At 39.5% G+C, this 24,984-nt stretch overlaps 1 protein-coding gene across 3 annotated transcripts in view; it reads right to left on the bottom strand.

Annotated features, from left to right (window-relative positions):
• The window catches only part of LOC115214042 (hsp90 co-chaperone Cdc37), a 36,207-nt gene extending 17,964 nt beyond the window's left edge, over positions 1-18,243 (bottom strand). The window contains exons 1-2 of one of the 3 annotated variants that reach the window (XM_036505664.1): positions 17,963-18,243; positions 17,843-17,928 (exon numbers count right to left, since the gene is read on the bottom strand). In XM_036505664.1, the coding sequence (XP_036361557.1) occupies positions 17,843-17,878 (36 nt within the window). In that variant the 5' untranslated portion in view covers positions 17,879-17,928; positions 17,963-18,243. Of the gene's footprint in view, positions 1-17,842 lie in introns of all 3 variants that reach the window. The other 2 variants (XM_036505663.1, XM_029783072.2) reach the window with 2 other exon arrangements.
• Positions 18,244-24,984: the final 6,741 nt, after the last annotated feature.

Here is a 24,984-nt window from a genome sequence, read left to right as displayed (position 1 = left end):
CTGCGTGCTTTGTTGGCAGCATGGACGCACTGAGCCGAGGGCAAAAAGGAAGAATCCACCAAGATACCCAGGTCCTTTACCTGGTCGGTCCTCTCCAGCAGCAGACAACCCGGCTCGAAATCAAGTTGAGTTGCAGGAGAAGCGCTAACAGGCAGATGACAACACTTTGACACGTTCAGACACAGGTCTCATTCGTTAGACCATCTCCAAACTTGGTGGAGGCATCGATGAAGATCATCTATATCACTGCGAGGAGCGACCAGTTTGACATCATCGGCAAATAGAAGGGTGTGTTGCGTGAGGTCATCGGGCAAGTCATTTATGAAGACTAAAAACAATAAGGGCCCAAGCACTGAACCTTGAGGCATGCCACTGCTCGCGCTGGAGACGTCGGACAGCGAACCATTAACTTCGACTTGGAAGGAGCGATCTGAGAGGAAGGCACCAACCCATCGTACAATATCCGGATGGAAACGATATGCCTGAAGCTTGACAAGTAATAGGCGGTGGTTAACCGAGTCAAAAGCTTTGGCAAATTCCAATAAAACAATGACAACAGCATCACCATCATCCAGGATACGTGTCACCAATTCTTCCATTACCAGTAAGTTGGTCAAGCATGATCTTTTCAGCACGAAGCCATGTTGGGAATCAGAGATAGAGGCTGTGTTTTGGAGGTGGAGCAACATACTTTTCTTAAGGATGGTTTCAAACATCTTGCTGATTATTGAAGTAAGGGAAACCGGTCGGTAGTTAAGCGGGTCTTCGCGGCTCCCTTTCTTGAAAATTGGGCAGATTAACCCCAACAGCAAATGTTAATCCCTTAACATTTGCTGTTCCTCATGAACTCACAACACCCCCATGGGGAGGTTACTACCCATATTAAGAACCACTGCTGTAGACAATGGCTGCAAAATGAAAAAGTCCCAAATGCTGAGAATGAAACAAAAGAAACCAAGGGAGATCTAAGAAGTGGTTGAAGTCAGATATCAGATGTTGGGCCTTACAAGGTGACAAAAGCTTGTGACAACTAGTAATATAATGTATCCAACCCATGCCACCATGTTAAAAAAAAAATAAAACCTGTCATTAAATTGTCAATGAAGTTGGTAACAAAACTATCAATTAGCTATTAAGCCAACATTTCACTCAATAAGAAAGAATGAAATAAATCAGAGATCCATTCATTTTAACATCAATGAGTATGTTATTGCTAATATATTTAATGTAAGGAGTATTAAAAAGCTGAATTAGAATAATTAAGCAATAAAGAAACAACAATATTGTTTTTATCAGATTAAGAAGACAACTCCAGACATGTTTTGCTCTGACAAGTGAAGAAAAGACTTTGTAAATGAAAATCCTTTTCATTTACAAAATCTTCCACAAGTATAACAATAGACACCATACATGAACAATAAACTTCAAATCTGTTGATGTGAAGATGAAGGAATCAGAAGACATCGTCATTGTTACATCTGCTCTCCCATTTTGGCATAACTAAATGGTCTTCTTGATGCCAGCCCTTTTAGCTACCTCTAATGACATGCAGGGATACCAATTCTAAAACCATGATATAACAGGAAATAAAAATCACTCAGATTTGTCATAATTCTGAGTGGACAGGACATGGGATGAAAAATGTCTCAATAATAACATACTATAATCAATTTACTTGTCATTTGCCCTTCTACAAAATCTAAATGTGGTAAAATGACACTGAGAAGGAAGAGTACTGCACTAAATGCATTTTAGTATGTGGTTTAGGACATAGGCACTAACACCTGGCCCTTTCACAAAAGTACATAGACCAAAAACCTATGTGGCTCACCAACAACTTAATTAGTCATTCAATCTACAAAAAAAAAAAAACTGGAAATTGGACAAATTATAACGACTCGAAAACATTAAAAAGAAATAAATCAACAGAAGTAGCATCCAGTTACAAACATTCCAGTCGAAACTCTGGTCTTAGTATAATTTTCTCCCTTACTCTCACCAGTCTCAGACATCCTGCAAAGGATCACAGATGCTGCCCATCCCAATTCCTCTGACTAAACTTATAAAAAAAGTTTCATTACCCTACAATCCAAGTTCATATCTCCACAGTTGATAAAATATTTGTTGTATCTAGTTGACTATAATCTTGCCCTATAACTGTGCAGTTGTGTACCAATGCAACAAATTATTATTATTGTATTAACAGTAACATTTCACTTGTAGTAAAAACAAGGGTATTACAATATTTTAATGTTCCTCTCCTAAAGCTCACAATATCTACTTTGATGAAACTATTAATATTGCTACATCCCAATAGAATAAGTACCAAGCTTACAACGAATAAGTCCTGGGATTGATTTGTTCGACTAAAGTGCTCCAGCATGGCTGCAGTCTGACTGAAACAAGTAAAAAAATACCACCAGTAACTTCACTAACTGCCCCCACCAGACTACACATAAAATCTCATGTACGCAACACATCCTGGCACAAAAACAAAGCAGATAACATAAGTGGAGACACAATCACATTAAAACTAGGTTATTTATAACCTAAACAACCCACCCACATACCTCACCAAGTTAACTGCAACTTGTCTCCAGACATTACTTTCCACTCCACGCACCTGCTTATCACAAACAGCCGGCAACCAACCCCATAATTCTCCAATTAACAGTCCATCATCACCATAGCAGACTGAACAAATCAAGCAAAAATATTAGCACAAACTTTAAAAAAAACAATCCCAGAATTTAAAATTACAATAATGAACAATATACACCCTACACAAGCTACTGAAGGAGCCCCTTGTTAGAAAATGCAACCAACTATCCTTTAATTACACCCTACAATCTAGCAAGGGAGACATTGGATAATGTAACCCTATATATCAATACTTAAGGGGACAGGGTTATTACAGCTGGAATGCTTTCTTTGTTCAATCAGGGATGACCTGAGACTGAACAATAACCAATACAGAAGTTGCATGAACAAGCTATGTGGTTGTTTATTCTCCAAGAAACAGCAGTTAAAAACTCCCTGAAAGGACACAGGATAATGAAGTCCAAGATACCACTAAAGTGACTGGATGCTCATGAGTGGGAGACTTGTTCAATCAAGGTTGACCAGAGGCTAAACAAGACCAGTAACACCACAATATATACAATAAAATAATTATAGGCCAATTAAAAAATATCCTACAACAGGCAAACATTCATGATCGATGTAAACCACAAAACAAGCAGTAACACATCATACAAGGTCAACAACAGCCACACAACCTTGCACATGACAAATTCAAGTGACACGCCCATACACCAATAGCAAATTAACTCACATAAGATAAAAGCCACAAATGCAAGATATATTACACCTTCCATCAGATACAACAAAAGCAATAGAGATATACAAAAACTAAAAAAAAAAACCTTCAAAGCTTGGCAAAATCACAAATATACACCTTCAAACTGTGCTCATCTAGCAAACACTGCAAAAGATCTGGAAATTGAGCAACATTATATAACAATTCTAAAACAAAATAACAAAAGCAGCAATACACAGATGCATCACCTTCCCACTCCCACATGCAATTCCTGAAATGACTTGACATCAATCTGCAGATTCCTCTTTCCAACTCAGATCCTTGAACACCACACAATATAGGACAGCTTAAAAATAAATTCCTTTATACGCACATTTCTGACAACTATTAACAGCAACAAAGTTTTTAACTTCATCTCCCATGACACACTTCTAAAAATATCTGACAACTTCCAAAACAGAAACTTATAGTGAACTATCTTTAACATTATAAAACCTATCATCACTATTCTTTGACATAACCATCATCAACATTTTAACGGCTCATTTCCACATGCTTGCGTGGGTCAAACAGAGTTCATTGAAACAGATTTTCTATGACTGGATTCCCTCTCAGTTGTACAGCTGCTTTTAGTTTGGAAGGAACTCTGCCCATGGCCTTTGCAACAATAGTAACTGTTGAAAGTCAATGGCTACGAGAAAACATGACAAGAATGAAATTCCAGAGAGTCAACGTTCCAAGAGAAGGGACTGGGTAAGATGTATGGCCCAGGGTGTTGACAATATAGATGATGAGAGAAGTTAAGTGAATCAGAAACGGCTGATGAAGAAGCTCTGGGAAGCAGAGGCAACTGTATAACAGTATAAAAGGAAGACAAGATAAGCTCCAAGAGAATCAGTACACAAAAACTTTAAATAGAAATTCCAATGGACTTATGCCACCAGAAATCTGTTCATTCACTTCATATTAGAACTTATCTGTATCCAGAATAAATGCACTGAGCTAAAAGATCAGGCCATCCATACCACAAACTTTCCAAAAAGGTGCTGGAGGTCAATGGAAACTCAGCATTCCTTACCTTCACAGCCACAAGCCCAGGAAACAGAAACTCTTTAAATGCTTGTTCCTTGAAATTACTGGACTTCAACAAAAATACAACCACTGCCATCAACACAGTCAATCAAGAATGACTAAATATGCAGCTGGTCTACTCAGAAATGGCCCATCAACAACAGAAATCTATGAGCACTAACTTCCACATCTACAATATTAACATGTGCTTGCAATGTTACATTGTGCAACACAATTCAGCCATTATACATCTAAATTAAAGGAACACCTTGACAAATGCACCTGCATTTATTAAGAACAAGCACTTCACAACCACCATCAAAACTACAACCCATAATATAGAACATTGTGAATTGAAGTAACCATTCTGATTTAAAAATCAAACTAACTTGAATGAGAAGTAGTAGCTCTAATCACCATGTGTGATAATGTAACTCAATTCCTCACAAAAATATACTAATCCATGGAGCACAAAACACAGCCAAAAATTGCATAACTCATCACACATGGTATTTTGATCACAACATGCTGGTATTTAAAAATAACAGATACATTACTCTATTGATTTTTAACACTTGAAAAAACATTTTTTTAAATGGTAGTTTACCTGAAATATCAGGACTAATTAAAAAGTTATAAGGTGACATTACAATATATTCGATAATGTTATTGACATTTAATGTTTGATTCGCATTGCTTACAGCCTTCCGTAACACTGATGGTCCCACCTATTCTGCAAGGCTTCAAGCTTACTGCAACTACAGCACAGGCTTCCATTTTGTTGTTTTTAAATCTTCCATACTTTTCATTGTGTCAACATGTGTTATTTTGACTGAACAGTGATCCACCGGGTATTTTACAATACTCTTGGCAACAAACAAACAAATGAAGAGTCCATGTTCAAAGAATTGTAAAAAACAAAATGCTGCACTTGAGTCCACCAGGGTTCACTTAACCCTTAAGCATTCAGATTGCACTGTCAAATGTAATAGGGGAAAGAGGGCTGCTTATAAATGCCAAAACCTTCCCAGGCGAAGAATGTACCCCTCAACATAGATTAGTAGTTAACGACTTCAGGATCAGGGCTAAATGGTTGCCCAGAAGAAGACCAGCTTGGAGGAGAAGGGTTTGGAAGCTTAAAGATCCTGCAAATGGACAGAGATTTAGAGACGTACTACTCTAAGCCTTTCAATGAAAAAGAAGGGGATATAGCATCACATAATGTGGAAGACAACTGAAGGTTTCTACGGGACAATCTGCTGAAAGCCACTGACCAGATCTGTGGATGGAGCAAAGTCCCATCTCAACCCAAGGTAACGTGGTGGTGGAACAATGTGGTTGACAGGGCTATTAGACAAAAGAAACAGGCTTGGAGGGACCGGAAGAACGGAGGTAGCAGGGAATTGTATCAGACTGCCATAAGGGAAGCTAGGAGACAGGTTTATTTAGCCAGAGGGGAAGCAGATAAGAAAAAATTTGCCAATGTTCTGCGCCGTGAGGACCAAAGACTTGAAGTATTTCGTGTTGCAAGACAGTGCGTGAGAGAGAATCGTGATGTGGTAGGAGAGAAATGTGTCCGTATGGATGATGGTTCACTTGCACTAAATGAGGCTGCAAAGAGAGAGGTTTGGAGACGCCACTATGAAAGGTTGCTCAATAAAGAGAATGAATGGGAGAAAAAGAGTTTGCCGAATGTCGACCCAACAGAGGGACCAGCTATCCAAATTGACAGTACCTTGGTAGTTAAAGCAATCAAGAGTATGAAGGCAGGGAAAGCCCCCGGCCCATCAGGAATCACTGCAGAGATGCTCAAAATATCTGGCTATAGCCTAGTCACCCGTATAGTTAACCAGGTGATACACGAAGGAGTCATACCCAGTGACTGGTGTAGCAGCATAATAGTCAACTGCTACAAAGGTAAAGGTGACGCTCTAGATACAAATAATTACAGAGGTATCAAGTTGCTGGATCAAGTAATGAAGGTCACGGAGAGAGTCATAGCCCAACTAATTAGAGAGAGAGTCAGTTTAGATGAGATGCAGTTTGGGTTCGTGCCAGGGAAAAGTACCACTGAATCTATATTCCTGGTAAGACAGCTGCAGGAGAAATACCTAGCCAAAGATAAACCTTTGTACCTGGCTTTCATTGACATGGAGAAAGCCTTTGACAGGGTCCCCCGATCCCTAATCTGGTGGTCAATGAGGAAACTAGGGATAGATGAATGGTTAGTGAGAGCTGTGCGAGCCATGTACAGGGATGCTGTTAGTAAGGTGAGGGTTGGCAATGAGTACAGTGAAGAATTCCAGGTAGAGGTAGGGGTCCACCAAGGTTCAGTCCTCAGCCCCCTCTTATTTATCATAGTCCTCCAGGCAATAACGGAGGAATTCAAGACAGGATGCCCCTGGGAGCTCCTCTATGCTGATGACCTTGCACTAATTGCTGAGTCACTAACAAAGTCCTAATAAGTAGGAAGGTAGACAAATCGCAAACGCCTTCAGGTAGATGGCCCTGCTCAATCTGTAAAAAAGGTGTAGGTAGAAACTCTATAAGATGCACCAAGTATAAGCTATGAACACATAAGAGGTGCAGCAATGTCAAAGGAAGGCTAACTGGGAAGATAGTTTTTGTATGTGGCAGATGCTCAGGAGCAATAACACTGAAAATGCACAGAGACCAACTTCCATCACATTACAGGGAGAAAAACTAGAAGTAGTTGATAGCTTCCGTTACCTAGGTGACCAAGTCAGTAGCGGGGGCGGGTGTGCTGAAAGTGTAACCGCTAGAGTAAGAATAGCCTGGGCAAAGTTCAGAGAGCTCTTACCTCTGCTGGTGACAAAAGGCCTCTCGCTCAGAGTAAAAGGCAGACTGTATGACACGTGTACGAACAGCCATGCTACATGGACCGTGACTGCTGAGGATATGCGTAAGCTCGCAAGAAATGAAGCCAGTATGCTCCAATGGAGGTGTAATGTCAGTGTTCATACTCGACAGACTGTAAGTAACTTGAGAGAAAAGTTGGACCTAAGAAGCATCAGTTGTGGTATGCAACAGAGACGTTTGCGCTGGTATGGTCATGTGGCGAGAATGGATGAAGATAGTTGTGTGAAAAAGTGCAACACCCTAGTGGTTGAGGGAACCTGTGGAAGAGGTAGACCCAGGAAAACCTGGGACGAGGTGGTGAAGCACAACCTTCGAACATTAGGTATCACCGAAGCAATGACTAGTGATCAAGACCTTTGGAAGTATGCTGTGCATGAGAAGACCCGGCAGGACAAGTGAGACCATAACCTGTGGCCTCTACCTGGGATGTAGCCAGTCCACTTATGCATACCTTTCCTTCTTGGGACACAAAACTCTACTTGCGAAGACCTGTTGAGGCAAGTGAAATCAAAATCGATCAAAATCAATAGAAATTGTAGTTGTGATACCAGCGTGGCCATTGCCAGTGCCGCCCTGACTGGCCTCCGTGCCGGTGGCACGTTAAAAGCACCCACTACACTCACGGAGTGGTTGGAATTAGGAAGGGCATCCAGCTGTAGAAATACTGCCAGATCAGACTAGAGCCTGGTGCAGCCTCCTGGCTTCCCAGACCCTGGCCGAACCGTCCAACCCATGCTAGCATGGAAAACAGACGTTAAACGATGATGATGTATGTATGTATGTATGTATATATATGTATATGTGATGAAGCTCACGGAGAGGGTCATAGCACAACTAACTAGGGAAAAGGTCTGCAGTTTGGTTTTGTGCCATTTAGAAGCCCTACTAATGCTATATTCCTGGTACTGCAACTGCAGGAGAAACACCTAGTTAAAGATAAACCCCTGTTCTTGGCTTTTGTTGATTTGGAGAAAGCCCTTGACAGGGTTCCCTGATCCCTTATCTGGTGGGCGATGCAGAAATTGGGGATTGGCGAGTGCTTAATAAGAGCTGCACAGGGATGCCATTAGTAAGTAAGGGTCGGCACTGAGTATAGTGAAGAATTCCGGGTAGAAGTCAGAGTTCACTAAGGATCAGCCCTCATCATAATCCTTCAGACAATAACAGAGGAATTCAAGACAGGTTGCCCCTGGGAGCTCCTCTATGCTGATGACCTTGCTGTCATAGTGGAATCACTACCAAAACTAGAAGAAATTTCAGGTGTGGAAGCAAGGTTTAGAATCGAAAGGCCTTAGAGGCGACGTTGCAAAAACCAAAGTACTATTAAGTAGAAAGGCGAACACATCTCAAACCCCTTCAGGTAGATGGCCCTGCTCAATCTGTAGAAAAGGTGTAGGTAAAAACTCTGTAAGATGTACATACTGTAAGCTATGGATGCGTAAGAGGTGCAGTAACATCAAAGGAAGGTTAACCGGGAAGATAGCTTTTGTGTGCGGCAGATGCACAGAGGCAGGGTAATACACATCAAGGATGCTCAGAAAACTGATTCCATCACATGCCAGGGGAAGAAACTAGAAGTAGGTGATAGCTTCTGCTACCTGGGTGCCCAAATCTGTAGTGGGGGTGGATGCTTAGAGAGCATTGCCACTAGAATAAGAATAGCCTGGGCAATGCTGAGAAAGCTCCTACCTCTACTGGTGACAAAAGGCCTCTCGCTCAGAGTGAAAGGTAGATTGTATGATGCATGTGTGCAAACTGCCATGCTTCACAGCAGTGAAATATGGGCCGTGACTGCAGAGGACATGCGTAGGCTTGAAAGAAATGAAGCTAGCATGATCTGCTGAATGTGTAATGTCAGTGTGCACACATGACAGAGTGTAAGCACCCAGAGAGAAATGTTGGACATAAGCATCAGTTGTGGCAGCGAGCTGGCAGAAACTTTAGCATGCTGAGCAAAATGCTTGGCAGTATTTTGTCTGCCGTTACGTTCTGAGTTCAAATTCCGCCTAAGTTGACTTTGCCTTTCATCCTTTCGGGGTCAATAAATTAAGTACCAGTTACACACTGAGGTCAATGTAATCGACTTAATCCCTTTGCCTGTCCTTGTTTATCCCTTCTATGTTTAGCCCCTTGTGGGCAGTAAAAAAATAAGAAGCATCAGATGTGGTGTACAAGAGAGACGACTGCACTGGTATGATCATGTGCTGCATATGGATGAGGTATGTGAAGTGTCGCTCCCTAACAGTGGAAGGAACCCATGGAAGAAGGAGACCCAGGAATACATGGGATAAGGTGATGAAGTATGACCTTCGAACGATGGGCCTCACAGAGGAAATGACGAAAGACCAAGACCTCTGGAGATATGCTCGACTGAGAAGACCCGGCAAGTAAAGTGAGATCACAGCCATAGCCTACACCAGTGTCATGTAACCAGCCCATTTAACAAGTACCTCTGAATCGTCGGGCAACATGCCATGCTCAAGGAGACCTACTGATTCAAGTAAAATCAAAACAAACCACAATCAAATGGAAATTGTAGCTGTGGCCAATGCCAGTGCCACCTGACTGGCTCCTGTACTAGTGACACGCAATAAGCACCATTCATGCGTGGGTCGTTGCCAGTGCCGACTGACTGGCTCCTCGAACCGGTGGCACATAAAACGCACTATCCAAATGTGGTTGATGCCAGCCCACCCCCACCCCACCCAGCCCCGACTGGATCTTGTGTCGATAGCACGTAAAAAGCATCTACTACACATTCGGAGTGGTTGGCGTTTGGAAGGGCATCCAGCTGTAGAAACATTACCAGATCAGATTGGAGCCTGGTGAATCCTCCTGGCTTGCCAGTCCCCAGTGAAACCGTCCAACCCATGCAAGCATGGAAAACGGACGTTAAACAATGATGATGTGTGTGTGTGTGTGTGTGTGTGTGTGTGTGTGTGTGTGTGTGTGTGTATATCTCTCTCTATATAAACGGCAGTTTGTCTGTGCGTGTTTCTGTGTGTCTGTTTGCTTGTACCCTCACTCTGACCACGGCTTTCAACCGATTCTGATGAAACTTGACACACACATAGCCCAATGTCATAATTCAAAACTAACGCAGCGAAAATTTTGAAAAGTTCCCCCAGTTCTGAAAAAAATCGATAAATTCGACATGGGGTCGAGAATCAAAAAAAATAAACCACAGACTGTCTAGGGGACGCAACTCAACCTTTTTTTACTCTCAAAAAAAAATTTACCATCATTTTTTTTCTATTTTTTTGCTATTTTTTGGCTATAACTCTCTAAAAATGCTTTATAGTTATTTCCCTTACAAACCTGAGCAACGCCGGGCGATACTGCTAGTCTATATATATAAAACTGTAGTTGTGTGAGTGTCTGTCCCCTTCGATTTAGATTCCTAACTACTCCCACATTTTGCGGTGCAGTTTAACCAAAACCAGGTATCTTATAGTCGTGATTCATATCGAGCCCGTCTGGCTATTAGCGCGCGTCTACGATGAGTCTACGATTTTAAAAATAATTTAACATCATTTTTTATTCCATTTTAATGCATAATTTTTCGTGTGTCGATGGCGGCGGAGTTGGCGTCCATGGTCACACCTGCACCTGTTTGCTTCTCCCCCTTCTTCCCTCCATCGTGAAGCTGTGGGGAAGGGAGTGTAAGGAAATCAACGTCGTAAAGCATTGTCAAGGAGACCAGCGTTCTTTTAGAACAACAACTTCATGGCTTGAAGACACCAAAACAGAAATGGCTAAGAAAGCCCGAATTGGCATCTATAAGGGAAGTAACTCTCTAAAAATGCTTATATAGTTATTTCCCTTAGAAACCCGAGCAACGCCGGGCGATACTGCTAGTCTTTATATATAAAAGTCAAGTTGTGTGTCTGTCTCCTTCGATTTAGATTCCTAACTACTCCCACATTTTGCGGTGCAGTTTAACCAAATATAGTTTAACCGGGTATCTTATAGTCGTGATTCATATCGAGCCCTTCTGGTCACACTTTGCCTTTCATCCTCTCGCGGTCGATAAATTAAGTACCAGTTTCGCACTGGGGTCGATATAATCGGCTTAATCCGTTTGTCTGTCCTTGTTTGTCCCCTCTATGTTTAGCCCATTGTGGGTAATAGAGAAATATATATAAATACAGACACACACACACACACACACACACACACATATACATAACAAATGATAGAGAGGGAAAATGAAATAAATGAGAAATTTTATTGCTCACAACCATCGTTTCGAACCATCCTGCAGCGATCCCTGGCAGGTGAGATGCTGTACCTGTTTGCAGTGTGTCCCTCTGTGCCGACACATCTCCTCAGGTGATGTTATAAGGGCTATCTCGTTAAATAAACTCTGTTGTGCTCGGTTTTAGCTCAGCATTTTGTTAGTAACAGTATGTGTTATCAAGTTGTAAGTGACAGCATGATTATGCCTCATGGCAAAGTTTATTTAACAAGATACCCTTTATAACATCACTTGAGGAGACGTTTCTGCACTGGGGCATGCACCGTAACCAGTTGTACGGTATCCCACCTGCAAAGGATGGATGCAAATATTCTGTTTTCTGTCTCTGTGATTTGTTATATTCTCAACAAACACTGAGCAATTCCTGAGCCTGATCCAACAGCAATTGTGTAAATACCATGGATAATGTCATGTAGCTATAGGCAGTGAACATACTCAACACTTAAATCTCTCTATATATAAAAGGCAGTTTGTCTGTGTGTGTTTCTGTGTGTCTGTTAGGTTGTACCCTCACCCTGACCACGGCTTTCAGCCGATTCTGATGAAACTTGACACACACATAGCCCAATGTCATAATTCAAAACTAACGCAGCGAAAATTTTGAAAAGTTCCCCCAGTTCTGAAAAAAATCGATAAATTCGACATGGGGTCGAGAATCAGAAACACAAACCACAGACTGTCTAGGGGATGCAACTCGACCTTTTTAACTAAAAAAAAATTTACCATCATTTTTTTTCCATTTTTTGGCTATAACTCTCTAAAAATGCTTTATAGTTATTTCCCTTACAAACCCGAGCAACGCCGGGCGATACTGCTAGTATATATATATATATATGTATGTATGTGTGTGTGTGTGTGCGTGTGTGTATGTATGTGTGTGTGCGTGTGTGTGTGTGTATATATTTATACAACATGTGTGTATGTGTGTATGTGTGTGTATATATTTGCACAACACTCAAAATGCTCCCTAAAAGATTGAAAATCCTATATTCTGCATGAACCCTAAGAAAGATTTTTGAGATTTGAGGAGAATTGTTGTCAGCAAACCTCAAGATAAAATACCTACTAACTAAATTAGAATGCACGAGCATAATAATCCTTTCCTCCAAATGCACAAGGCCTGAAAGTTTGAGAGAGGGAACTAGTTGATCACATCAACCCCAATGTTTCACTGGTACTTAATTTATCGACCTCAGCAGAATTTTAACTCAGAAGGCAGTGATGGACGAAATGCCGCTAAGCATTTTGCCTGGCGTGCTAACGACTCTGCCAGTACTCTACCTTCACTGGTGTAATAATAAAAATGTATTACTGCCATTCAGCCCAGACTAACAGAAGAATAATTACACATTGAAATATTGATAGTTTTAATAAACAGAAGCTCTGTGCGAGGATGCACATTTTATTAATGACAGGACCCACGATCAAATTTAGCCCAGCTAACCAACATCGGATTTAGTCCCCTCTTAAATCTGTTCTACGAACCAACGAGGTCTACTCTACTTGGTTGCTAGATCTGCTTGAAACAGTAGCCTCTCCATATAACAACCTGTTCTGTTTGAAAGAAAAACGCAACGATCACAGCTGGAACACCATTAAGTAACCATGAGTGTAAGATCATAGATTTTGGAATTTCCTATGATAGCGAAGTCGATAGCAAAGAAATTGAAAAACTTGAGAAAGATCTGGTTCTAACCAGAGAGCTGAGGACACTCAAGGCCAAGACAATTATTCTTGTAATAATTGGTGCACTTTGCACAACACCCAAAATGCTACTGAAAATACTGAAAGAGACTGGAAATGAAGCTCGATTTGGGCAGACCTGGAGCAACAGCAACTGTACAGAAAATAAACTGGTCGGTGGAGAGAGTACATCTGGACACTACGAAACTGCACACAAGTAGCCAAGCATATCTGAGCGTGAAATCTACAACAGTAAAGATGTGGATGCTGTCAGAGAGACGTAACAATTGCAAGGACAATGTGCTAACGATGGAGTCTCTAATAAGTCGTTCAACATGAAAATATAACTACACACCTCCGTCAAATTACCTTCTACCGTCTAAAAAAAAGTACAGTGTCTAGTTTTGTTTTGTTGTTTTAAACGGAATAAACTATGACTGGAATGCCTTTCATCAAAGACCTTCTGGGTCATAGCTGACCAGGAACAAAAAACTAGAACTACTTGACTTTTATTTCAATGGTGTGGAAAGCAGTTTATGATCAGCGTCTGTAACAAATAGCATTTTTCATTTATTTATTTATTTACACGAGTTTCAAACTGTCTCCCACAAATTAGAAATAACTCTTCAGAGTTTGTATAAAAATAGAGTTGTTCCATAGACGGAATGGTTCTAACCTACCCATCTTTCATCATAGGCTTTCTCGTAAAAAGACTGACTAGCATGGAACTATAAACAACAATGTCCCATTGATACACAACGAAGGAGCGAGCTAGAAATAGCAACCAAATCTCGCTCCCAAACTTACACCCTCGGCTATGCCTGGGGAGAAAAGAGACGACATGGTTACAGCTGGAACGCCTTTAGACATAGGATAGCTCAATCACGATTTTACTTGGGACTAAACAACACATAGTTTACCTATAAACAGATGATTTTGTTTCGCTTTGTTTTCCTTCTCGAGAAACTGAAATATGGGAACAAACGACAAAGTTGAGAACGTTAGCTATATTCAAGCCTGCAAAACTAGAGCTAAAATACCTCCCTCAAATGACACCCTACTGTATTTCAAGATAACTTGAAGAGAGAGGAGGACCTATTATATCGGAACAAAAATGTACTTAATAATTATCACTAATATTTATTGCTAGTGAGGAATACCTGAATCCTAAATTGAGAAAGAACTATGACAAAATGGTGGAACGAACGGAATTCTTCCCGTGCCTTCACAAGTCACATTTTTTTCGTCTACTTCAGTGGATTCAATGTAAAGCTCAAACGCTTTCAGGAAGGAATTTGTACATGTAAGTTACCCTCGTGCTAGTAAAGTATTAAGGTTACTATGAAACCTAGAACGTTAATGCAAACGGGTATTCCCTCCATCACCACCTTTACTTCTTGACTTGTAATGATTTCAGATTTTTTGTACAATGCCAGCAAATTTCGGGGGAGGAGTAAGTCAATTACACCTCCAGTACTCAACTAGTACTTATTTCATCGACACCGCAGGGGATAAAACGAAAAGTCAGCGGAGGTAAAGAATACGTACACCATCGGTTGTCGGCGTAACAAAAACCTTAACTCTAAAAATAAAACAGGTGTACGTATTCTTTACCTTCGTCGAGAATTCGACCTCGGGGGCAATGTGAACTCAGAACGTAAAAATCGACCGAAATGCCGCTAAGTATTTTGCTCGGCATGCTAACCATTCTGCCAGCTCGCCGCCTAATCTTGACTTGTAATAATGTCTGAAATATAACAGACATAAATGTATATCCAATTAAAAGAGCAGAATCTGGAGAAACTTGTGACGCTTTACGTCGACAGAAAGTAATACCAATAATTCATACAGTGGAATAAGATTTATGTCGTGAGGAAGACGAGAATTCGACGTTTCAGACTAAACCCTTGGTCACAGAGAAAAATAATTTTTGGTGATGACATATAAATATAAAATGAAGATTAGTTTAATAAATACACATATCTAATAAATATGCATATCAATATAACCATACGTATCTATATTACCAACAAGACGGACTACACGTGGTTGCTTGACTTGCTAAAAATATCTCATGAATTGCACTATACCTCTAACAAAAAAAAAAAAAAAAGGGCGGGACCGTCCTCTGATATGTCTGTTCATATACAGCTGATCTGGAGCTAAAAAGCAACAATGTTAACAACATGTACGCCAACAAAAGATCGAACTTCTACGTAGTCGCTCGACCTGTTAGAAAGAAACAGCAACCAAATCTGCAACCTGCTTTAAACAACACTTTAGACTGAAGAGGAATGGAGAGAAATCCTGTTGTGGAGCTAAACAACAACGTCCATATTCTTCTGTCGACTTTAATAATTGACTGCAAAATTTCTGAACGTATTGTAAAACTTTTAAAATTTGAAACAAAATCTTTAAATAGTCTTTACTAAGACAGCGAGTGGGGGAAAATGAATGGTGAAATAATAAAAACGTCAAATTTCCTCGAGACGTTTCTATGGTGGATGAGTAGCCTTGGAATGGTGTAAAATTAAGTTGACTTGGATTTTTTTTTCTTTCAGAGAGAGAGAGAGACTAAGAACAAGATAACCATGATAGATATTTATTTCTTTATTGCCCACAGGGGGGTAAATAATAGAAGGAACAAACAAGGGAATACAAAGGGATTAAGTCAATTACACCGACCCCAGTGCGTAACTGGTACTTAATCGAGGATGAAAGGCAAAGTCGACTTCGGCAAAATATGAACTCAGAACGTAACGGCATGCGAAATATCGCTAAGCATTTCGCCCGGCGTACTTAACGGTTCTGCCAGCTAACCGCCCTCGATAAACATGATAGATATTAATTATCTAATCTAGTATTAAAGTGCTTGTTGTTTGGCATGGGCCAGTCGGAGCCCGCGTATTCGCATAAGGAAGCGGATATTTTAGAGCAACAAGCTTGAGTGCCAGCAGAACTGCAGATAGCGAGATCCTCCGTCGGAGACTGCGGCCAAAATGTCCTGTGATTTGTCGGCCAGTCGTCAATCAATTGTTGCCTGTATATGCTGGACTACGTAATCCAATGTGTCCTACTTTTCAAAATAAAAATAGTAATAATAAAAAAATACAGTAGGATGTGATTTGATATAAATTTGCAACTTTTAATAGGTCAGGTGTCCAGGATAAGATTTACGACATTGGATCGAGATAAATGTCAACTTCTGATTTAAGCAACAAGTCCACACGTACGCCCATCGCAGGGGTGTAATCACCTTAACCGACTTGCCCTCTAGAACTCCATTCATTTTATCAGCTCCCCAAAACGATGAGATTGTCCTACGGGGTCTGAACTGAGAACTTAAAAAGTCCGCCGCCCTCAAAGAACAATATACCCTGAATATTGACAAACATAAATAGGAGATAAGAAAAACAATAAATCCGAGAAGAAAAAGTGTGAGAACATCGTTAAAAGAGAAATATCAAATTATAGTCCAATCACTAACCAACTAATTTGGCGTATAAAACCTCATGAGTATGGCAGACATTTGAAAGGATCTCAATCCATTTAAAAACCAAAATTAACTATAACAGACCTCAGATAATTTGACTGTCAACACTGATCTATAAATAACTGGTAATTCCAGTGCGTAATTTCGGATAGATTTTTTTCGTTGTTTACTTCCAGATCAACTTTGCTCCAACAGGCAGACCTAGACGATCAAATGCATTCCAACTGTGACCATCCCATCCTTTTAAGATATTTAGGACAGCAGAGGTCAAATGTGCTATAAATATTCTTCCATGGATATATAAAACGATGTTCCTGTCATCTACAGCATGGAATATTCCTACAAAGCATCTTACGTATGAATGGAAAACTAAGACTAGTTTTAATGTTTCCTTCCCCACTTCTTGAAGACGGGGAGGGTGTGACATTTAGGAAAATTTGGTTGCTATTTGTAACAGGCTGAGCAGCCGCACTGAGGTTTCGTTCATTATTCAAGGGAATGCATGTGTACAGAGTGAAAAGGGTTATTTTTTTATAATCCGAGCAGTCGGTTCAAAGCCCCTTTTTTTCTGAATTTTTTTTCCTTTAACTGTAAGGATGACGACTACCAACAATATGATTAATACGGTTAAATGCAGAGCTAAATAAATTCGGAAGAGATATACACACCACACACATACATGCACCTGTATATACATACCTACACATATATACATACACATGTAATATATATATACACACACACAGCAGTGCGTGTGTACGTATAGATAGATAGATAGATAGATACAGACAGACAGATACGTGTGTATATGTTGTCTGCATGTACTTGTTCTCGTACTTTGAGACGGGCATGTAAGTAATGCGTATAAATATACGTGTGTGAGTGAATATATATATATATATATATATATAGACATATATATATATATACGTGTGTCTATATATAAATACATACAGAAAGCGAGAGACACACGTCTGAAAGTACAAACGAAGAGGAAATAAAATAGAGCTACTACTACTCGACACATGCAGTAAGAGTTTACTAGTTCGAAGCTACTCAATGATATTTTCTTCGCTATGTGTAATGATACTTCATAGTGACAAAAATATATATATATTTTACTTTTTTTTTTACTTACCTCAATATGATCCCACTTGCTATAGTTTATACTCATTTTGTCTGTTACTTTTTTTATGCGTTCTTCTTCTACCAGTTTTTTTTTTTACTGATAAAAAATTTTGTTTTGTTTCGTTCTGTTTGTTTTTGAATCCTTTTTCCACTTCCTCCCGACGGACAAGTTATATATATATATATATAACCGGTAAATATATATATATATATAGATAGATAGATAGATGGATAATTCGATATGTAAAAACAGCAAGGTTACAGTAATAAATATTAAACCAACAGAGAAGTTTTTGCTTGTAATGTTTCACAACTGATTAAATGTCGTTATGATATAACAACGTTGAAAGAGGGAGGAGATACGGTACACTGGATGTATTAGACCTACAACTATTCCGCACTGAATGTTTTAATGCCGCTGCATTCATTAAACCATCCAGAATATTCTGGAAGAAATAGATTTTTTTCTATGATCATGTAAACTTCTAAATTTATTTATTTATTTATTCATAATTATTATATTAAATTTATTTACTTTTAGAAGTACTTGAAATTAAAATAATTAAAGATATTTTATTCGTGAAATTACACAGAACTTTTTTGAGAGTTTTTTATTTTTGTTTGTATTATTTTTATGGATTATTATTAATTTTTTTTAATGTTAGGTTAACTTATACTTGTAATTACTTAAGTTAATGTTGACAGGTTCCTTTTCAATTTTTTTTTTTTTTGCCAGTGAAAGAAGTGTTGTAAAGCTATCTGGAAAAAATAATTATGCTATTTATAACCTACCATCTATTTATTTCCTTATATATATATATTCAACTTGAAATCTATTAATAAGACAGGGATGGGATTTTGTGAGGAGGTTTGCATTATTTAGCCTGGGGGGCTGTATAGGCTAACAGCTTCATGTCCGCGTTTAATCAAGCCGCCCCTTTGATCAAAGCGTTTCAGCCATACAAGGATATTATTTTCAGGCATGTCTATATGGTTAACAAGTCGCTAAGCAACCACGTGGTTGCTTGTTCAGTTCCACTATGTGATAGATGTAGTACATTAACTTTAATAGTAACTGTCAATTAACCAGTTTTGTTTTCTTTTGTGTTTTTTTTTTCTGAATGGAATTTCTGAAATAATAACTGTACAGAAACCCTTCACACACATATATATATATATAATGCGTCTGCATTTATGTTTACATCGGTTCAAAAACCGGTGTGGCTATTTATGTTGTATCCCTTCATGTCCCCAAAGAAAGATTGATACAAGTAGTCCAGTCGGTATCATAGTCTGAAGACCCTTAAAGGTGATGTTCCGGTGTGGTTGCTGTCCAATGACTGACACTAAAAATATGTGTGTGTGGAGGTGTGTGGCTTAGTGGTTAGGGTGTCAGCATCATGATCGTAAGATTGTGGCTTCGATTCCTGGACCGGGAGACGCGTTGTGTTCTTAAGCAAAACACTTCATTTCATGTTGCGTCCCGTCCAGCTGGGGCACACATACGCCATAGAAACCGGGAAACCGAGCCCATGAACCTGGCTAGGCTTTAAAAGGGCGCATTTATTATATATATATATATATACTGGCAGGGGTACCCGGCGATGTCCATATATGAACGTAGCATGAAGTTTAATTAGCAGATTTACACACACATTACGAACTATGAGTAATAGATTACCGAATAAAAATCTATCCTCATTAAAGGAAGAATTATAACTAAATTTTTTGTTCAGATACCTGCTTATTTCAAAACCTTGCAATAAACAATGTTCTTGATTTTTACTCTGTGGTGCTATGATAAAGAGGATCAAAATTCCCAACTCTTGAAGTAATCATCACAAATCTTTGCACGCAGAAATTTAGCATCTGCCAGATTCGGTCTAGCAACTTTCAGTGAATGCTCTAAATATTGATTGGTAAGCTGTTTAGTAAGTAGCTTGCTTCCCAACTACATAGTTCCGGGTTCAGTCCCACTGCGTGGCACCTTGGGCAAGTGTCTTCTACTATAGCCTCGGGCCGACCAAAGCTGTGTGAGTGGATTTGGTAGACGGAAACTGAAAGAAGCCTGTCGTATATATGTATATATATGTGTGTGTGTGTGTGTCTGTGTTTGTCCCCCAACATCGCTTGACAACCGATGCTGGTGCCTTTACGTCCCCGTAACTTAGCGGTTCGGCAAAAGAGACCAATAGAATAAGTACTAGGCTTACAAAGAATAAGTCCTGGGGTCGATTTGCTCGACTAAAGGCGGTGCTCCAGCATGGCTACAGTCAAATGACTGAAACAAGTAAAAGAGTAAAAGAGGTAGTCATGGCAGAGTTAAGTGTGACAGGAAACAGAAAACTTTGTCAAATCATTTGGCTTCAAAAGATCTAGACTAGGGGTTCTCAACCACGTTTTACCGAAGCGTCAGTTGCCCACCTGAGGCTGCCTAGGGTAAGTTGTTTATGATGTTTCATAGTAGTTATGTTGTGTGAGGTCTTAGGGAAATTTAGTGATGGTGTGTGCAGTTTCCTCCATCAAAACGTGTTGCTACAATGCCATTTGATGCTACTATCAGAGTAATACGCTGCCCTTAGGGAACTTTCGTATGTAGGTGTTTCTTAAGGAAGGTTTTGCTTGTGCCACGAGAATCATCAATAAAAATGAATCTTCCTTTTGTTGTTGTCATTGCTGATTATGCTGCTGGGATAGACATGCATTTGTTCATCCACCAAGTAAGATTCATGCTCTCTCTCCTCTCACCTTCTCTTTCTCTCTCTCTCTCTCTCTCTCTATCTATCTGTCTATCTATCTACCTACCTACCTACCTACCTACCTATTTCTTTATTACCCACAAGGGGCTAAACATAGAGGGGACAAACAAGGACAGACATAGGTATTAAGTCGATTACATTGACCCCAGTGCGTAACTGGTACTTAATTTATCGACCCCGAAAAGGATGAAAGGTAAAGTCGACCTCGGCGGAATTTGAACTCACAATGTAACGGCAGACGAAATACTGTTAAGCATTTCGCCCGACGTGCTAACGTTTCTGCTAGCTCACCACCAACCTGACTGCCTATGTGTCTCTCCTTCAGATAGACTGCTTGTTAGTCTGCTACTGGATGGTGTGACTGGAAGTCAAAAGATACCCCCAGATAGCCTCATTACTAGAGAAATACCAGTCCGATATCAGTAGAAAGATCCGACCGTTAAAAGGCATAGAATAATTTTCGAAATGTTTTGTATTTACCCATTGAACACAGATTGCGCGCACGCATGTGTATGTGTGTTGCGCGCGCGTGCGCACTCGTGTAAAAGAATGCAGGCAAGTTTTCCTGTTTATTCAATACTTTCTTACACTTATTTGTTTTTGCAAAGTATTAGCTTACAATCAGATTGCATCATCAAATCATCAGAGTTTGTATAACAAAAGAAAATTTAACCGTGTGACACTCTATAATAGTTCGCCAGATTTAACGTTTCAACAGAATCTGACTTCTGTTCAGGACATAAGTTAACTGATTTGATTATGTCATGTGATTTTAAAGTAATACCTTGCATAATGGATATTTTCATTAATGAAATATGCGTAGGAATGTATTGAATAAACGTTAAATGCAGAAGTACCCCCATTTGCGTCAACAAACAAGGCCATCGGCTTTGACTACATTAGAACTCGGAACCACAGAACTTGCTTCTATATCTACCAAATTCTTTAATCTCTTAATGTCTACGGGGATATACCCTGACATGTGGAAGAACAAGTCATGTGTTCCAACTTCAAGAAAAGCAATATATTCGATCCAGGTAAGGGAGACAGTAATTAACAATGATGTTCTGATACCATACTTTCCTCTCTCTCTCTCTCTCCATAGTGACCTCCTGTACGACTTCCTACAGCCAGGTCCACAAGAGAACTCGTTTCATATGTCACTCACCAGTAGGTTCTCGATTTAGAGAAGTTCGGCGAAAGCAATGTTGCTACTCTAGATATCACCGAAGCCTCGGCCGTGTCTAGAAAGCAAATCTATCAAAATTTCACGCTTATGAGTTCCACTCATCTCCCATTACCTGGACCATTAGCATCCTATCAGATAGCACCGTTGCAATATGTATTGATCAAACTATTTCTGTGCCATTCTCAATCAATTACGGTGTTCTTTGGAATTCGGTTTTTGTCCCCCACTCTCTTCGCCTATAAACAATGATTTTCTTACCGCTACATCCAACTGTGCCTATTCTTATGGAGACGACACAAGCCTTCATTCCTCCCTAATCTTCTCTAACTATGCCTCATCTACACGCAGCCTAGACACCACACACCAAACCTGCATTGCAGTAAGATCCTGTCTGAGATTTGAACCATAGCTTTAGTTTTTCCAGTCGACAACCATGAGCTAATGTATCTCCATAAAAGGAAAAGTATCGCCATAAAATGTATGAACACTTACGTGAATATGGTTCGACCAATTTGCAATGGTTGACCTATGGCTGAGGCAAACTTCTATGGAAACGTGTAAGTTTTCCTACCAAACAGTTTGAACAAAGATTCTTGAACTTTTGGGCGACAGTAATAAACAGGTGAACGAATTCAACTTTTAACAAGGTTATCCCAAGTTTATACTCGTCATATTGCTTTATCCTCATAAAATAGTGTCTCACCTATTTAACCTCAGGCTAAAGAGCCACTAGCTGTCTAATGGAATCTATGTTGCTTGTCTCAACGACTTCATCTCTCTCCACTTCTTTTATTTTTCTTATGTAATATCTTGTGCAGTACTCGACAAAAGGCATCTACCCTAACTTGTGATGACAATTAACACATATATTAATTATATGTAGTGATTTAAATTCCTTGCATTATTTTCAACTGAAGATTCCTACTGTTATGTTCGTTGAACATTGTTCCTGTAGTAAGAACATTGGCAGAGTCCCAAACACCATCTCACTGCACAGAAATCGAACCCGAATCATTGTATTCAGACGTAAAAATAACCAAACTAAATTATAAACAGGATGCTGTCAAAGATTAATGACGTCAGCAATTTTATGATAAACACAAAACTTTTTTTTATCAGTTGCTAGTTTGACCAGCCAAAAAAAAAAAAAAAGGACTAACAACATATTGTAATGTCGTTAACAATTTCGTATTTGGCGCCTTTTCTTTGACATACATTAGCAATATATAGATGGTCGTGACAGCCAAGATTAGGAATTTACACCAATTCAACTTCGGCTATGAAATTCGACGATGACAATATCAGTAATTCAACGACAGCTACTATCATTGCTGATTCACTTGGTTTAAATATCATTTTCATTTTTTTCTGTCGTTCGTCGCAACGACAACACACTTATATTAAAGATAATAAATATTTCGTGTTTGTAACTTCATATAGACTTGTTGTTCTTCCATTTACCAACCAACAATTATTTCTTCGTTACATTACATTAATTAATTGGATATATATTTGTCAAAGTAACAATACGGTTTAATAAACTATTTGAAAGCTCAATTGAACTTTAACGGTCATTGTCTACACACGCAAGCTACCTCACACTGTGAATAGCCAAAGGATATATAGATAACCACCATATAAACGGAAACGTTGGGAACATCTGGTGGGGACATGCCAACGTTGCCTCTTTCAGCAGCCAGAAAGCAAGTACTACTTCTATGAAGAAAACACCACTGCACCTCAGCCCTCTAAACAGGAGCTGGTGTCAGCTAGAGCACTCACAGTCACTCCAAATACTGGGCCTCACTATAATGAGTCTGTCTTTGAGTGAAAGCACATCCTCAACATAGCAAAGACCACGTCCCTCAAATTAGATATCTTTGGAACTTCACACATCTCTTAACTCAACCAAAGTATATCATCGCTATATTGCCGACAACCGATCTTACATATTTATCTTACACATTTTAGCTCCCAACAGCAGCTGAAGGCTCAAGTAGATTCACAACTGAGAATTGCTTCCATTTCTGCTACGTACACACTTCTTGGATCGCATCCAGTAAAGAGCTAGTCGGCTGATTGGTGCTCCATCACCAAACGACGCATTTCCAGCTTCTCACCTACAGGAGTGCTGTTTCCTCTCTCTGTCTTTTTTTATTGTTACTATAATTTCCCTATGCTCCTTGGAATGGCTAGTCTCGTGCCTCCACTACTTAGGTACTCCCAACGTTCTTGTTTCTGCATCTTCACCACTCCAACTTTCTCAGCACTAATCACGATGTCCAGTTCTTTATCTCAAGAACATCGACCCGCTAGAATTTCCTCTACGTTCATGTCTTTCCGGCAGGTACTGACATGCAATATTTTAAACGGACATGAACGGCATTAATCTCACTAGCTCGAAGGGCCTGTGTCACTTCCGGCAGACGCAGTAAGTTGAAAAGAAAAGAAAAGAAAAGCTCGGGCTATGACTAAAAATGCAGTATGCAGTTAACATTAATAAGTAAAATGCCAACAAAGAGTTTTATCACTATAAGGCAATATCTGAAAGTAATTTGAAAAGAAATATTTAGATATTTTACTGCTTTAGTCAGGCCGACGAAAGTACCAACATACTGTTCGGAATCGTGATTTGCGGAAAGAAAGTTTTGTATAAAAATGATCTCACTCCACTCAATTATATTGAGTTTTGTTTAATTGTATATTCTAATGTGTGACCAGTTTTTGCTGTATGTGTATGTGTGTGCGTATGATATGAGATTGACAACCAGCGAAACTTGGAGGCGACTGTCAATAAAATTATTTAAAATATCTCGGTCAACGTTTGTCGGGAGTCCTTGGATCTTTTCGGTTTGAACGACAGTTTTTTCTAGCGGTGTCATATGAAATTGTCACCCATGATTATGACCCTAGTATCGATCTATTGCATTTCAATCTATTTTAGGGTTAGGGTTAGTTAGGGGTGGGGGGAAGGGTACCTTTTTTTCTTCGCAAATGTAAATAAACCCAATCTGTTTCTTAAACGAGGGACATATTCATACGGCACAGAATGTTTTTTTTTTTTTACCTCAATGGACGTCAGTGATTGGTTGAAATTGCAGAAATTGAAGAAAAAAAAACCAACAAATAACTTACAAACTATAGAATTTTCTCAATAAAGCCAAGAGAAAAAGATGTTTTATAAACACATTCTACCAGTATACG

Source organism: Octopus sinensis, linkage group LG1, assembly GCF_006345805.1.
Source record: "Octopus sinensis linkage group LG1, ASM634580v1, whole genome shotgun sequence".
NCBI classification, from domain to species: domain Eukaryota; kingdom Metazoa; phylum Mollusca; class Cephalopoda; order Octopoda; family Octopodidae; genus Octopus; species Octopus sinensis.
This window is presented reverse-complemented; position numbering and strand designations above follow the sequence as displayed.